The 18,469-nt window shown below is 30.1% G+C and overlaps 1 protein-coding gene across 2 annotated transcripts; it reads right to left on the bottom strand.

The window, feature by feature from the left end:
• Nucleotides 1–769: 769 nt before the first annotated feature.
• LOC123012676 lies at nt 770–17,261 on the bottom strand. 2 transcript variants are annotated; one of them, XM_044410747.1, is made up of 5 exons: nt 16,844–17,245; nt 5,862–6,315; nt 3,979–4,089; nt 1,331–1,537; nt 770–1,282 (listed from the first exon to the last, which is right to left on the bottom strand). In XM_044410747.1, exons 1-5 carry the CDS (start codon nt 16,997–16,999, stop codon nt 1,203–1,205), a joined length of 1,008 nt encoding a protein of 335 aa, XP_044266682.1. In that variant the 5' UTR covers nt 17,000–17,245; the 3' UTR covers nt 770–1,202. The 2 variants fall into 2 exon arrangements, with proteins under 2 accessions (XP_044266682.1, XP_044266683.1); XM_044410748.1 differs by lacking the exon at nt 770–1,282 and adding an exon at nt 3,778–3,853 and having other exon boundaries at nt 1,403–1,537; nt 16,844–17,261.
• Nucleotides 17,262–18,469: the final 1,208 nt, after the last annotated feature.

Below are 18,469 nucleotides of genomic sequence, written 5' to 3' on the forward strand. Positions count from 1 at the left end.
GTCTGAATCAGCATAAATACGTCAATTAGGTTGTAAAAATTTTAAACCAATTTTTGTGAATAACTATTTTTTGTATGAATTGCTTTGAGAGATCTTTTATTTTCAGCAAACATTAAAAAAACTAATAGTTAATTTGGTCATTATAAGCAATTTTTAAGTATTTCTACTTTTAGTTCAATTTTTTCACAATGACCGCACATTAGAAATGACGACTTTAACTTGAAAGGTACTTTGTTTTCGGGTTTTCGCTGCAAATGAAAATCTCAAAAAATTGCACACTTAGGTATGTTAGTCCTTAAATCGGGACAAAGCAGGACATAAATGTAGAACAGGACAAGACAATAAAAACCTAAACATGTCCTGACTAAATCAGGACGGTTGGTCCCCTTAAGTTAAAGAGAATTTTGAGTGACCAAAATTTTTTGTTGGCGATTAACAATTTGATTTTAAGTAATTTAGTAATTTAAAAGACATGTTAAAATCACATTTTAAGGGCTAGGGTTGTTTTAATAATGCGATATTAATTTCTAGCTACTAAATACTCATACATTTCAAATTTCGTTCGAAAGTCTTAGGTGGAGACACTCTGCATATGTATTTAATCTATGACTTTTAAAATAAGTTTTAGAGTGTTAGGTACAAGAGTAAGTATATCAAAAGCAATAGCAAAATGATAAAATCGTTATAAAACATCAATAAATTTGATAAAGTAGGTCATAAAATTTTAATTTTCATATTAAATGTTTGTATAAATAAAACGTTTCTGTAATCGAATCAGCTTTCAAAATTTATTTCATTATTTCAAACAATTATACAATTATCCTTTAAAAAACGTAACATCTAACTCTAAACAATACATCTCACGATTGTCTCTAGGCATATCTAAACACGAAAACAATAAATACTATAAACAGCTCATATCAAGAACAAATGAAGCATTCTTTGGTTTGCAAAACAATATAATTAACGACTATATGCTTAACAGATTATTAAATCAAACAGTACAAGACAAATTGTACAAAAAATTAAATATATCGATAATTGTTCAATATACGTATATGACTAATATCTATAAATGTCAAAAACCTAAATAATTATCTGAGTTATTTCTATGATCAAGACATTGTGTAATATTCATTATAACATAATGGCAATTTCGATGCCAAAGACTTGAAAATGACTAGCTTAACACCCTTGAATGACTAATGTAACTTGCGGTTATCATTGGGTAAACCTCGCCACATTCTTCGATCCTCTCTTTGAATATCGCTATACGAACGTTCTGAAATAAACCAGTTTAATATCTCTTACAAATATTAACTAAATTTACCTCTAAACTTTATAAATGGGATGTCTTGGACATTAGGAACATTCCGTTTTGAAAAATTCGAAGTTTCTCTAGTTGAACGAAAAGAGCCCATTCCTCTAAGGGACGGAGGTTGGATGCACAGAACATCCTGATTCATTCGATAAGAAGTTATTGACGGGGCTTCGAGGGTGCTATCGTCGTAGGTGTTAATGTCGATGTCAGTTAAAACTGGAAAAAGAAAATTTACATTTTAATCAAACGTATTGCATATTTCATTAATGGTTTATTCGACATATTGGAACCAAAATATGAACATTTCGACATGATGATCAATAAACATAATGAACATTAATAAATACAGTTCGATGAATTTATCAAAATATTTTATTTATGAATTTGAATTTGTAAAAAGTGCATCATGTCAAAAGACAAACAAAATTTACATTGTTGTAATTAATTAATAATTACGTTTTGAAATCATTTTATTAAATACACAAGAGATACATCTATGACAAACGACACTTTCCCATAAATAAACCTCATTTTATGTGCAAATGGCATTTACTTCATTTGCTACATAATATTCGACTCTTAATTATTTCACTGTTATATGAGATAAATCTAAAGTCAGCATTAACAGACATAAGAATACCTATTGAACTAGCGAATATATGTCGAGTTTTATGCAGTTTTTATACAAAAATACCTCTTGCACTAAAAAAAGCACATTTTCTAAAAAAAAGCACGTTAAAACCACTTTTTTTGCTGTCTCTTGAAATTTTCTACATTTCATTTTCATTCAAATAATAAACAAAAATTTTAAAAAATTCTCACTTGCGCAAAATTGTCAAAATTAAGCTTTTTCTGTAAAAAATTGTTTTATTTCAATGAAACACATTTTATTTTCAGAAGAAAAAGTAATAAAATTGCTCGTTTTCACTATTACGACGTTCTGGCACAAATGACACTTCTTTCCGTTCTTTCTTAACAAAGTAATTGAAAATGCTAAATAAATCTATTTCTTATAACATAAACTAATGTTTTTAATAACATGAACTAATTACACTTAACAAAGATTTAAAAAAAAAAATTAAAATATTATTAAATGTATTTTTTGTAAATTTCCTTTTCTTATTATTATTATTAAAAATTTTGTTTATTTCACCAAAATGAAGAAATGTTCTTTTTGCAAACTCATCTGGTAGAAAACCCATTTTATGCTGATTACTTCTTCTTCTCTTCACCTAATCGCCTCACTAGTTAATGAGTCATAGTTACAAATCAATTTTACCTTCAAACTTATTCTTACTCGAACGTAAAAGCATTTTGTTCAAAACGAAATACACAGCATTAAAATTAACAATTAGTGTAAATATTAATTTCTATAGTAGTAATTTAATTATTAACAATGAGCGTTTACATCGACATAAATTTAAAACCTCCTGAAAGTTATTTACCGATAGTGTTCATTTAGTTTAATAAAAGAAGCACATCTGGCAAGCATAATAATTTAATTTGATTCATTTATTCTCCGGCGTTTTTTGTTACTGTATGAAACCGTTGTTAACATTTATGTACGGTGTGTAGATTATGGTTCAACTTTATAACGTTTGGATGATAATTTCAGGAAAAGAAACTGCAAAGTTAACAGTTATGTGCAAGCGTTCTAGGCAAACGCATAATTTAAGCCTTTTTATCTCTCCAAAGCCTCGTGGAGATCTGTTATAACTAGCTATAAGAACAGGTACCACTTATCATTTTACCAATCTCAACACTATAATTAAATCAACAGTAATTATTCCAAGAGCGTAAAGAACATAACTGAAATAGAATTTGCAAATTGTGAAAAAAGTGCACAAAATATGCTTAAATCACAATAAATTCTGCCATACTGTAACACCTGTTATACTTGAAGCAGTTATAGTAATTACATCATGTTCCATGCATAAAATGCAAGCTTAGCAAGGGAAAGTATGACCTTTATTTTACTCGCTGTGACAAGGTCCTAATTGCTTTCACACGAACCTGAACAGAAATCGCATAAAGTAAGCGAGACATTTAATCGCGGAGTTTTTATATCCTCAAATGCACTTCAAATTTATAGCTCATTATACAGTAAATTCCAAATAATAAAATGTCGTAATAATAAAATGTAACAAAATTTAGTGGTTTTTCTTTAATAAAATAAATTTGAGGTTCGTGGCAATTATTTTTACATAACGCTGAATATTACAAGTAAAAGAAAGTCAAGTAAAAAGAAATCGTCTGACCAACCGCGAAATCTAGTTGAAGTTTTATTTGTGCAATGAAAAAATATCTGGTAATGTCAATTTGTTTATAGTAATTAAGAAATTAATAATAAATGTAATTATTAGCATAAAAGTGGGTGAGATAAGCACGAATCGGAGCACAAAAGCGACTGGATGAGATACTGAAAATACGAACAGTAGCAAATTAAATTTACTTACTTTCTTCTTTTTCGAAAAGAAAATGGATGGTATCTCCAGTGCTTTGGTTTGTAAATTTTGGATGTATTGTTACTGCCTAATAAAAACAAAAGCTGTGTTGTTAGAAGCAAGAAGAATGTTAATAAGAAAATAGTGATTATTTAAAAAAAAGTAAATAAATGCAGTGTTATTAAAAAATAATAAAGATTTGATAATACTTACGAGACAGTCTGTTATCGAGGGTAGGATGCTCCCAATCCTTTTCACTAGGAGTCCACTCCCGTCTTCTTATTATGTCCTGTCTTACGCTGTCAGTGGGTAATTGCCTCAAAGCTGCAAAAAAATTCGAAATTTTAGATTTCGGACAAAAGTTTCCTTGAAACAATGCTTTTGTGGATTCACCACTTATTTAAATAGCTCCGATATCGGAAAACAAAAGTATGAAATATTTTAATGACCTTTTTGGCTTTTTTTAATATTTCAAAACTCAAAATTTTAAAAGACATAAGATATTTCAAATTCCATAAAAAAATCTTACAGTTTAAGAGCGAGAGTTATCGGAAATTGATAGGTTTTTTCAGTTCACTATATAGTATTCTGAATCTGTCAAAAATGTACCTAAATGTTGAGTTTTTTCAATCAAAATTTTTTGATTTCCTTGCAAAATTTTTGAAAAATCTAATATTTTTAATATTAATAACAGAAAAGAAAATGTTTGCTTTATCGAGTTAAACAATTTTCATGGCATTTTGAAATAATTAGATTGTGCAATTTTCAATATTCATAGCTTTTTCAAAAATAATATAAATCATTAAAAATTAATCATCTTCTCTTTTATTTAAGTGTATATAATTTTAATTGAAACTTTGAAGGACGCCTCCATCTTTCGAAACTTTCGCACAAGAAAAAAATGTCATGTAAGGTAAGATACCAACAAAATAAAAATTCTAAATATAAAAATTTGAAAATTTTGCACTTTGACTCTATTTATTTCTGTTGGAAAAATAATTTTCAATGTTTTTTCCTGCAACCTATTAAAAAAGGAAACAAGGAAGCTGTATCCTAAATTTAACGTTATTGTTTGGCTTTTATTGGCAATATTTTTGCACCTTTACTAAATAATTATAAAAAGCATTTACAAGATAAAATTTTTTAAGCATTTTTTTCATGTTTCTGGCACCTTATCTTACTTGGAATTTTTTCTAGAGTGCAAGTTTTGAAACAGGCTGTATTTAACGGAGAGATAAATTTTAACCTCAGTTAAACCATAACATCAATTAGATCACCACTACATTAGCGACTATAGAAGAGTTAAATTTTTACCAAGGTTTAATAGATTAATCGTACCAGAAATCGGGTCTAAGTTAATTGCAATCAAACGTCAGATATTAACTGATCATGTGACCAAACTAAACCAACCAGATGCTCAGATTCACAGGTTAATCACGCATTAACTTTTAACAACAAATTAATTTTTAATTCGACCTCTATAAACCGATCCTTATTTTTTAAATATATTTCTAATTCACAAATTTTGTCGTTTTAACCCGTTGAACTACATATTCTTGACATTTTTATATAAATTTTAAAATTTGAGACAAGGACTAATACGCTAATGTTTTTCTGAAATAAATGAAACAGTTTGGTATAAAAGTAAAAATAATGGTCATTTTAATTATTGTTTTTTACGAAATGACAAATTATTTGTTTTCCTAAATAATTTAAAATGTAAAGTCTATTAATTTAGAAAAAAATGTTTTTATAATTGTTTTAATCATTTCTTTATCACAAATTAATCAATTGTTGGCTAAATATTCGCCAGAGGATCATTAATTTCTTCACTCGATATTGCAAAATAATTATGTACTAAATTCATGAAATTCTTTAAATAATTTCGATAAAATATTTACAAAGTTTACAAGTTTTAAGTTATTTGAAGCCAAATATTAGTTTCATTTTCAGAGGTAAATTACAAGATGTTTGAACGCTGCGATAAGAAAAATAACGTAAACGTTACTCGTGTTTTTCTTGATTCTATGATTTGTTGCAGCTGTAGGTAACGCTCTTGTGCTCAGTAGTGTAACAAATTAAAGATAAAATCTTACGTAGTTTGTGATGAGGAAGCATCCATTCTCCCAACGACCCTGTGATGTTGTTATTATCTCTCGGTTTTCCATCGTGTGAATGTCTCAGTGCTTTCCTCCTTTCCTTGCTCATCAGCATGCACTCTTCAATCAACTCAAACCAGTCTTCTAATCCGTCAGGTGTCCTTAGAAAGATTTTCCCATCCCTTCCCAGCACCAAAGCTACAATACTATAAGTCTTCTTGTTTTCCCATTCGACTCGTTCAATGTCAACCAGCTTGACTTTGAAGAGAAACTGTCCCATTTCCGATATTTTATCAGCTCCGGAAGCTCTTTGAAAACAATACAAATAATCTCGCGTTAAGATGAAGTATCGCTCCTTCCAACGACTGAAGAGTTTCTTTCTCTGCTGCCACAACAAGCCGCGTTTGATCGTAGCAGTCGACTCCTTTCCGAAGCTCGAAGAAAGAAGAGACTGCAAAAGAACAATTCCCAAATTTGAGATAAATATTTAAGGTGGTGTGGGATATTTATTAAATAGCCGTCCCCAGACAGCCGCCACGAACACACTTAGAACGCCCGTGGGGACCACAATATACTCCACTCGCAATTTCTTGCCATGTATACGGTTTGGGGAAAACATTAATAAACAGAATTACATCGATATAGCGTTCGCAGAATTCGATTGGATTTTTACATACCAAAAGTAGTTATCTTGCAACGCGTGATAAAAATGCCTGCGGTTGTTGTCCCGGAAGACGTTCGACCGATTTGCATCCGGTTTGCCTCAGGTCGAAATCTTTGATATAAATTAGAAACGGCGACATTTATGAAAAAAATGCGCATTTTGTATGCCAGCATCCTGCTAATTGCACAAATAACTTGTGCAACTGCTTTGCAAGACTTGTTACTATTGGAAATTATTCAGAAAATTGTCATAATTTATCACCATTATGCTGATTCGAAAGACTTTCTTGTCGGCTCGTCTAAGAGATATTATATTATTGTGAGTAAATATGCGGCCGTTTACCAACGTTTTACATTTTATACATTATTTATTGAGGAGTTTGAACGGTCTATAAATTTTATATTGCTCTGACTTTCTGCTTAATGCTGAATCGAAAATAAATACATAAAGCAGAGACTTCAAATAAAGTTTAGATACCTGCTTAACTTATGAAGGATCTGAATTCTCCAAACAGCATCATTCGAGCTTCTAACCTTGCACATTTACATTTCCTTTTAAAAATACAAGCCTTAAAACGATGTCTGGAGAAACATTTTTAGTAGGTATAACATTAATACAAAAAATGTATATAACAGAAATGAAAACAAAAATTAACTACAATTTTAAGAAATGAATTACGATTTGTATTTTCGGAAAGCTTCTTTGACTGAGTAGGTAAACGATTGAAAAGGAATTTTATACGTAAAATTTAATTTTTTTAATTTCTCACTTATTTCTAAATAAAAACAAAGCAAAGATAAGTAAAAAATAAAATACTCATTAAAAAACTTTTTTTTTTCCTAAAAATATTTACAAAATTATAGGTGAAAGATTAACAAACCTTTCAAAAAGTGTTTTTTAATTTAAAACAGAATCTTGGAGGTTAGCTCTTCAAAATCGATTACATTGTTTTAAAAAAATTAAGTTACATTTAGAAAAATAAACACAAAAAGTCCTCAAATAAAAGAAATCATAAAAATATTTTGTATCAATTTTTTTGTTGGAGATATCACCCAATTTTATTACCTCAAGTGTTACCGATTACTAGCAATTTTTTGAGATGAAATACTCATAAAAAGATGTCAAATATCAAAAAATGTCAAAATTTTTTGACATATGAAATTTTTTAAACATGTTTTCCATGTTCCTGGAATCTTATCTTACTTGAAATTTTTCTCTGGGGCGCGAGTAAATAAAAATCTTTAATAAAAACAACAATTTATAAAACTAATTACAACCATAGTGTAAAATATCTTTTCCCCCAACAAAAAATAAAGAAAAGCTTCATTTTTGACTTGTTTTGACTAAATAAGAATAAAAAAAAGTTTCATTTTTGACTAGTATTGACTAACTTTGACTAAAAATATTGTAGTAAGTACTTTATTTCCTCGGAAATACAATAAACTGGAAGTGAATGAGTAGATTCTTTTAAGAGTTTTTTAACATAAACATACTCTTTGCACGGCCGGGAATAAAAATCAACTTTTCTTATGTCAAAATTGCGACAGAAGTTAAAATTCTCACCCGAGGGAGAGAAATGAACTTAACGACGAGAGCAAATATTTGCTCCCGTTACTAAGTCATTCCCATTCCATTGATAGGCTCATTGACAACAAACATTTTTATTGTTACTATGGTGCAATTTCAAAGAATGTTAGCTTTATGCTAATTTTTAAATTTTATTAAAGAAAAACAGCCAATTTCTTGAATTTTTGAACTCAAGTCGTGCAAAAAATAGTATACGGTGTTATTCACGAGAGAGTTATTTCTGCTTTTTTTTGCCACAACCCAGTAAACATACTGCAATAATTTCTTGATTTTAAATTTTGAAAATTATTATAACTGAATTCACGATAGCTGTTATTAGTCTTGTCTCTTTGACATTAAAGCAAAAAAATCATCTCTCAAACGATGCGACATGTTTTGTTATCGTTTACCAACCGACTAAGTGCATGTTTAGAAGCCGATGGTAGACACTTCAAACACCTATTACATTAACTTAACTTGTTAATTTATTTGTTGAATGTTGATTAAATACAGGGTGTCTTGGAGTTGAAAATTGACTTAGTAATAGAAGAGTACAGAAATACTGTAACCGAGAAAAAAACTCACACAATTGTTATTATCAAAAATGTTATTTAACTCCAAAATATTGGTACACGGTTTGAGGGTCACTGGAATTATTTCCTTGTTCAGATAAAATTGTATTGTTGCAACAGATAAAAATATCGTATCCATGACAAGTCACTTCATAGTTTTGACACTGTCATCATTTGATTTGCTTTTGCTTTAGTTTTTATCAAAATTCGAAGATCTTCTGTTTAATCTCTTTCAGCGAATGGTTTCCAATAGGCTTGATTCGTTTTTCTTAAATTTTCTCCAAATTAATAAACATGTATGGCAAAATATTAAATAATAAATTGGTTGTCGTGATTATGATTTACGGTGAAACATAAGGTAATGATACTAATGACCATTGTTGCAGCCGAAGCAGAAGTTCTCAAACAAATAGTGTAAAATGAATAATTTCCTTTAACAACGTCAATTTTTGTTTTATATAGCGTATTAGTTTTCTATTACCGTGAATATCATCTCATTTAAATTTCAACCTCAAGACCGTAAACACCCTGTATATTTCTAGAATAAACATCGTTAATTCCTCAAATGAAAATGCTCTTGCTCCTTGCGATCACCTCTACTCGTAGCATTAACTACATTCTCGGGATAAAAGTAGTTATTCCTTTGATACATAAATAACAATTTCTTTTGTGTTTATTTTATTTTCTAAAACTTTTGATTATTTTAAGAATAATAATGGAATCTTTGTTTTATGTTTATAGACTTATAATTTTTATTTCAGTTTTTAACATTTTACTTTAAAAAGTACTAGTGTTAATTATATTAAATTGCTTCTTCAGTTGTCACATTTATGTGCCTTCAAGTTGTGGAACGAAGAAAGTTTTCAAGAAATTGTGAATAATCAGACTATTACAATAATAAAATGCAGCAACATTGTTGAAAAACTAGTCCGCATCTGTTGCAAAGCGAGAATCACATCCTAGTGTTGCAGGAAATTAAACAGGAGAAATAGTTCTTAAAAAAAAACAAGAAAAATGCACAAGTGATAAATGCAAGTTTTTATTTGTCAGCTAATCAACTCTTTCTTGGATTTATTGTCAAATTCTAGTCCTCCAAATCTAAAGGTTATGTAAATCTGACCCTGCAACATGCATTTTTGCGCTTTCCTTTGTAGGCATTCTTATCTCTTCAGTAGCAATTAAACTAGCAACGCCACAACAATTATTAACAACGGCACTTTTAAAAATAGATAAAAATGCGTAAGTCAGAAGCCAGAACTTCCTTCCTTCGTCATTATCATTCCTGATAACACAACAAGCGGCATTCTGTTTATTATTATTTATGATTTTTGTTAACATTTTTTTAAAGAAGGTAGAAACTTATGTAAACTGTTGAAGTATACGACGCCTTGCACCGTAGAGAAATTGGGGAGCGTTTGCAGACAAACTCCATTTCGGAAATGCAAACCTAATGTTGTGAAACTAAATGAGACTGGATAAAACAGGAAACTTATTGCTGGATTTATATGAGTGCAGTCTGCATTCTTCACATTTCGAACTGTTTTAATAAATCTCTAAAAGCAATAGCTTGTACTTGAATGTTCGTATTTTTAGGGTTTTTGTTTTTTTTTTGGAAACGTTTATTGTGCGGCTAGAGCAACGACCGGAGTTAAAATTCTCTAACAAAATTTGAAAAGTTGTGATAAACCTTGTGGACAAAATCGCAATAAGATAATATCAAATTCCGGTAGCCATTACTCACGATCTTTTTAATAAAAACCGACTTCCTGGCGTTATATAAGGCGATAGATTTTATAAAAGTCTGTTGACATTTATCGACCGTAATCGGACGAAAATGATGCCACTAATTTATTAGAATCATTTTTCTCGCAATAAAAATTACTCACGGGAAAATGTTTCTCAAGATTTTAAATTTAGTTGTCACATTTATTCTATCTGAGTGAGCAGTGTGTCATCATTTACACACTCATAGTGAGAATCGTGGGGGCGTTAGATATTACCCAAGACAATGCTAGTCTTGCGTAGGTGTTATCAGCAATTTCCATTTGCAAATCGGCAGGAAATCGCTGCAATTTTTTTAAATGGTCTCCAATAACAGGTTGTCTTCATTGTCATTCAACCCAACCGTCGTCCTTCCGCCGCAGGATGACACATTCTGCATCTTTACAGTAATTAGCATGGGTGTCGCAAGACGGTCAAGGCAATGACCAAATATCCACTCAAAAACTGCCATTTATCGATTTAAGTCAAGAATTGCGTGCACGAGACGGGCAATTTCGACAATTCTTTTGTATGTTTAATAAGTAATTAAAATGCGAGTCCCCCTAATTGACGTGAATCACTTAATGAGTGCTATTAAGTAATGAGCAGTTTTTTTAATCATAAATCTTTCAGTGGTTCAAGTTACTCATGTCCGTGGTTCCGTGATAAAATTTCGAAACACATCCTTCCGTTTAGCTACTTGATATGTCGAATTGTTCTAATGCGGATTAAATCAAGATTTTGGTAATTCTGCAAGGACGCATTAGAATTGGGAAAACGGGTCATTGGTTTGTCTCTATAATCAAATGATGCTAATAACAGGTAAAATATGGTTTATGAATAATAAGAGACCTCACAACAAAAATAAACAGTTAACCAACAACTTATATTTATGAAAAAGTGGACATAATAATTGTAATTATGTGATCAGTATATCATGTAATGACTCCAAAACCATTTTTATTGCAACATTATTAAATACTTTATAGCTTTTTCCAATAAATAATTTAAATGTCAAGTAAGTAAGTAAATTATATGATTACCAGTAATCAATACTTTATACCTATACATATTAAATAGGTATCTAAAGAAAAATCTTAATCCATTCAATTTCTATTAATTTAAGTGTTTATTAAAATAGTAAATAATTACTGTTGCCGACCTCCCAGTTAAAACATTTTTTTATTGTCGATAGCAACGACCCACTGTTGAACAAAGATATATTAAAATTAAATTACACTCAAAAAACAAGGAAAGAAAGTAACAGGTCACCAAGCACAAAATTAGAATTATAGTATTTTAAAAAAGCTTAATTTTGAGTCAAAAAAACATTTTTTATACGTTACAAGAAAGTAAAAGTAACAATGTGATGCAATATTTGAATTTGTAAAGAAACTGTTAGCAACTTCTCCCAGCTTTGATATATGAAACTTCAAAGAGAATAACAAACACCTAATTCCTAATAACTTTTACAAAATTAAAAAAAATAATGAATGCCGACTGTTTATAAAATAGCACTTTTGTAAAGAATTGTCATTTGTAAGAAATCTGAAAGTTAAAAAAAATTGTCATTTTCAAAATTGTTTTATAAAATTATTTTTTCTTTCATATACAGTATGTCCCCGGATTGAGTTTACAAGAGAGAAAATAATTATCTTTGATTTAACGCCAAAACTGCAAAGAAAAATCATTTTTTGTTTTATCTAAAACGAGCAAATCTAAAATTATAACTTCAACGATGTCACTTTCACAAATGATTTTACGCATTTAAATTACAAAAATGTTTGTGAAAAACATAATTTTAAAATGGTAACTCGAAAAAACAGCTTTAAAATACAATAGTTGTTTTCGATACAAGGGCGCTGTCAAATTATTTTTCAGGTCTGAGACCGAATTTTGCGGCTGAGATTTTCTCGTTTTAGGTTGAGCCCAAAATGTTATTCCTTTGAAGTTTTAGTATAAAATCAAAGATAACAATTTTTTTCCTCTTGTAAACTCAATCCGGGAACATACTGTATATTTTTTCTCTTATTCATTAATGTTAAGAAATTGAGAAATTCCAACCAGATTAAAGATAAAAATTTCATTACATAAATTATTATTTTTTGACTAACTATGTCATAAGTAATAACCACAAAAAATGTAATAGAAAAAATTACGAAACCTGAAAGTCATAATTCTGGTGACAAATAACAAATTCATCATGTTGTGACTAACGTTTATCGCAATAAAATTTGTTAATTACAATTTTAATTTATTTAACATTAAATAAAAATAATGGCTTTTCTTGTAAACAATTCACGAAATTGAGGCTTTTCACAGATTCTTGCACTGTTGGCACAACGTGTCCAAAATGTAGTAATAGTTCTGTGTACCCAATTTTTAGGATATGTTTTAGACCTCGAAAAATTTTGTTGACACACAAGATTTCTCGAGATTAGTATTATCTCATTTTATGAGATAAGAAAAAATCAGGAACATGCGTGAATCAGTTTCATAACATCTCTCCATTTCATCCCATTAGAAAAATTTCACTATTAACCTTTTTGTCATCTGTGTTATTACGTAATCCGATCACACTTTTTCTTAACGAGGAGATATTTAATTAACTCCGGGCAATAATTTTTTCCAATGTTGTTGGTTGGCGTCATTGTCATTCGTGACACCGGATCGATGATCACCCAACTTAAATATGCATTGTCTGCAATTGAAATGAATCGCAAAATATGCAAATAAACGGTTGAGAAGATGCAAAATAAAGAAAGTAATGATTTTCTCGCTTTATTGTTGTCTAGTCGTTCCGACTAGTCATCTGAAATTCTGCGGGTGGGTCAACGTCTACACTAATTTTAATAATGACGGAAGATCATAGTGTTAAATGAGTTGATTGGTGTTAAAACGCCGATGAATCATTGTAAAAACGCTTAGCTCACAAACCAAGTGGGATTTGCGAACAATATTAAACGTTTCGTAAAAATTGTAGTCTGTGCAAGTAATTGCTTAATTACTTACGCAAATTGTGGCTAAACATTTCCCCGTTTTAATAACTGATAATTGTGACTAAAGTGTATCACTCTATTGAGGTCATTTTCAGCACCACCGTTTTTAACAAGTGGCGTGTTAATACTACTGACCAGGCAGAAAAATATTTATGTTTTCTTTATCAATATTTATATTGTTTTACAATTATAAACTCACTCAAACCATTGTAAAAATGTAATCAACACAGAGTGAGGATACGCCAGCAGTTGATGGCTGGTCTTTGCCCGATAAAGGATTGTTTATTAATTAATCCCACTCCATCGCTAATTTAATTCAAACAACATAAATAATGCTTACTAATAAAAATAATTTTTTCAAGTAATTAATGAAGTCGGCAGTTATAGAAAGTTGCAATGTCGATTATGTTGAAATATTATCAAGTCTTCAGTTAAAAAAATAGCGTTAAAACTTCCGGTCGACCTTAAGAATTTTGTGTGATAACAAAATTAAAGAAAATAACCATTGATTTTATTTTATCATTTCACACGTGCTACGATTTCGTTGAATTTTATCTAAATCTTTATCTCTTTAAACACTAAGAAACACTTGTACTAACTTTGAAAACTGCATTTTCGCAATATCAACAAGATAGTTCTACCATACCTATTAAATACCGCTAACCCAAAAACATTAATTAAGTCACGACTAACAGATTCTCTTTTTAAGTCGAAAAACGTATTTCTACAGGTATGCAAATGGCGTGTAATTATTGTCAATCTCATTATGAATTCATACCAAAGAAGAGAAATTCGCTACCTCGACTTCTATATAGCTTTTAACTCCATCGTTATCCATGACTTGCATTCCCATTTATAGTCATCTACTTTTGTTCGCCAAAACTGTCGATTGAAAATAGAAATTGGTTCGTTCGAAAGTGAACAAACTAAAAAAATGTCGTAGTTATTACTTCTGCGTTCTATATTCCGCAGTTATCGCTTTAAATATTTGTTTTACTTGATTAAAACCACTACTGATATTCCGAAAACCAACCCATTTCTACTTGTTTTAAAAGCTGGAATAAATCTACGCCAATCGATATAGCATTTCTTGTGTTTTCTAATCTTTATATTTTGAGATAAAATTCCCAGGTGTGCGAGCAAATTTCTTACCCCCGTTTTTGTAATTCACAAAAATTTCCCAAATCACTTGGATTTGCAATTTATTTTTTTCATTTGTGCTAATTCCCGGGATAATCCGTAGGCCCATTGCGTTATTAACCCCAGAAACTAATTGAAATTTATAGTAAAATCTTGTAAATTCTATTTAATTCTGATGAGAAATTATTTGCGTACAACCCCTGAATCTGCAGTCTAAATGTTATCAGCAAGTGTATATTTCAAGTTTCCACTTGTGTTACAAAACAATACATTCATTCTTGAATGATGGGGGTGGAAAATAGGCGTTTGCCTCTAATGGCTTCTGAAATATTAATGTTACTCTCGACTGGCAATGCAAATTACTCTCTCACTGAATAAACAAATATTTATTTTTTTTCCGACTAGTTTTATCACATTAGGTTGGGCAGTTTTAAATAAATTGAAAACTATAGGGTGTGTTTATTGCTACTTGCAGGGAATATAAAGCGAAACCCAGTTACGCGTTACAATTATCGTACATGCTTTCTCTCAGTTTTTTCATACGCAAGAACACGAATTTCTGTAAGAAAGTGAGAAATAACAATCCATGTAATTGCAGTGGAATTTCACTGTTTTTGGGCAATGCACTTCCTATTGTATTGAGGATAATTGTATTAAAAGGACACACTAAAAAGGGTTACCAAGCAAGTTTATTATGGCGATGTGAATGACAATGCCGAAAAACGATGCCCGTTTCGGCTTTGGAAACCAGTCGAGTTGCTAATGTGATGGTTCTTTTTCATTAATAAAAGTCCACTATTCATAACAGGATTACATTCAGAATAGTACAATCTCGGTTTTAAACTCGAGTTTTGAGTTCATATTGTGCTTGATATAAAAACTGAAAAACAAGTACAATTGCTTATAGAATTTTAAATTAGTTTAAATATGCAAAAACCCGCTGCCATACAGTTGGAAATAATGCATTATTTTCATTCAAAAGTTTATTCTTAACTAGGGTTTGAAACGCTAATAAAAAATTTATCACTTGAGTCAAATAAAATTATCATAAGGTCATTTTTTATTTCAGCTGCAGTGAGCACCAAATATTTATTTAATTACTCACCTGTTTTCTATCAAAAAATAGCTGGTTTATTTACCCAATTATTAACCAAATTTAGTAGAATAAATATGACCAAAGTGCTTGGAATAGTTGCTCCATATGAACCATTTTTTACAATGTTGTGCCAGATGTGTTTATAATATTTTTCGCACATACCATAGTGAAATCTATTTATTATAAAGTTATTAGTTTTTAACTATTATCAGTGCATAAATTTTTATAGCTTGAAATAAATTGACCTTCCTTGTTTAACCACAAATCATAAATAGAATCAATTGACGTCGGATGAATTACTATAAAAATTAACAAGATTTTTGATAAATTTCAATATGTACAAATATTTACTCATGTTTACAATTTTCAGGTCATGGGTGAAAATATAAATAAATAATTCAACCAGACGGAAATAGAATGATCAAATTTTTTGCAGACTTGAGTAGTGTTTTATTGACATTTTCCATTTACAATCGCTTCAACATATCTCGCATGTGAAAACTGTCAAAAGTAACACATTTGCGTGCCATTTTATTGCTGTCACCATTAAAAAATTCGAACGCTAACTAAATTCCCACGTTTTATCGGATCGAATATGCAAGTTTACATTTAGATACCAAATAAAATTTATTTTTATTTAATTTATAATAATCAGAACATGAAATTAGAGATTATATTATAGTAAAAAGCTAGTAAATTTAGATTTGATCAAATTGTTATAAATCTCTAAATCTAAACCAAAGATTTAGTAGTGTCCTCAAGCATGCTATCATATTTTCTAATGTTTCTATTATTGGATGACATTGAATGTTCCACTTGCATAAAATCTTGATTAAACTTTTTAAATTACAAACAAGCAACCAGTAAAATCTATTTTTGCAATGATCACTAATCAACTATATAATCAGATATCTAATTTCCTTCGAACTATACTTATCCTACTTCTTCTAAATGGTTTCAAGAAATGCTTATTTTAATTTTCTTCACCAATTATGTTTGTTAGAAATTAATATAAACTTCCAGAGCGAAATTATCCGTTTTCTTTTATTGTTTATTAATTCCTTGATGAGTTTTTCACAAATTCAAACCTCGTCCAAATTTTGAAAGTAAATTCTTGTCAATTAATAATTAGCATTTGGCCTTGTTACATTCCTAAAGTGTCAATATCCAATTTTCCTCACCTGCGTGTATTCGGGCCTTGGGAAGTACCTCCTGTCCCTTTCGAAGCCCTCCTCGTGCCGGAGTAAAACCCTCTCGACTCTCGCCAAAATGGGTGAATCCAAAACTCCGGTTGGCCGCTCCGGAGGCCCGGAATCGGCGTCATTTTGCACCAACATCGCACACAAGTGTTTGAAAATGTGAATGCGCGACTGACGAGACTATGAGTGATGTGTCGTGAACGGCGAACGGAAGGAGACTAAGCTGTGGGGAATACCTTCGAGCTTGGAGTGGTTGTGGTTTGGAGCGATATGCGCTCCTCGATGCACTTCTCCTGGAATTTGCGATTTTACGCCCGGAAAAACTCCGGTCCAAACAATTTCGGAATTTCTACGCTCGGATGTTTATCGAGTCGGTAACGGCATAATCGCGATTATCTCTTTTTCACGCCGAAGAGAAAATTTACTCGGGTTTTATCCTTACATGGGCTTGAAGCGTGTAACCATTTTGGGTTGGTGATCACGAACAATATCGACTAATTTGCTGAAATTTGACTTTCTATCAGATTTCTACGAATTTATCAATTCGAAATGAGTGGGTTTTTAGGCACAACTGAAATTTATTGATTAGATAAGTTATCGAACGGCGTAAATGAGGCACCAATGAAATATGCCTTTTGTTTTAATTTAAAAAAATTCAACGATAATAGGTACCAAAGATAACATTTTACACGGGCTCAAAATAGGTTAAGGACCGTAAAATTGTAACAAGGACTCATTTTTTGAAAAATTGTGGTTTTGCGATAACAAAATGTGATTATTGCAATTCAGTAGACGTTGTGTGTATTTGTGACATCGATTTTATTTTAGGTTTGTGATAAAGATAATCTCACACACGTGTAAAAATTTTAGCGTTAAACAAATATTGATGAATAATAAGAAAACAAATTTTGTGCCTATTTCTATGTTAATCATAAACATTTTTTTTATTTGTAATGATTCCATGTTTAACAAAAGTAGTTAATTTTAACAAAAATATTGATTGTAAAATTCAATCTGAGGCGATTTTTAGAGCAACAAGGCATCGTCTCTAATCTAAACAAATAAAGAAGGTGAAATGAAGTAATGCTTGCTTCCGGGAAGTGTCACGGATATGAGAAAGTAAATTTCTTTGATTAATTGTTGAGTTTTAGAATGAATGTTATACATTAAAAATTTCTATTTATTTTAGATACAAATTAAAACGTTTTGTTACTTTGTTTAATTAATTAATTTGATGTTTCGAACATTTAAAAAATTAAAAATTATTCCTTCAAGTGACTTTTTAGTGAAAAGTTTTATTTGAAATTGAGGGTTGATACTCAATATTTTGAGTGACTCACATCTTTATTCATCCAAGGTTCAAACAGACACAAAATAGAATTTATGGGTGCTGACGACTGATGTCTAAAATGCTCGATTATCAGATTTCAGAAAACTTTAAGCTTTGTTGTAATAAAAAATATCGATTAGAAAATGTCTCTACATATAATTTCTTTAGCCAATTTAAATAATAAGTACGTTAATTATTAATAGGTAAATAAATAAAACAATATAAAAAGATGTTTAAAAAATAATTGTGTAAAATAATTCAGAATAGTAATCGTAAAT

This window comes from Tribolium madens, unplaced genomic scaffold (assembly GCF_015345945.1).
Source record: "Tribolium madens isolate multiple individuals breed KSU strain unplaced genomic scaffold, Tmad_KSU_1.1 Scaffold_96;HRSCAF=242;Tcas5.2_LG5, whole genome shotgun sequence".
Classification (NCBI taxonomy): Eukaryota; Metazoa; Arthropoda; class Insecta; order Coleoptera; family Tenebrionidae; genus Tribolium; species Tribolium madens.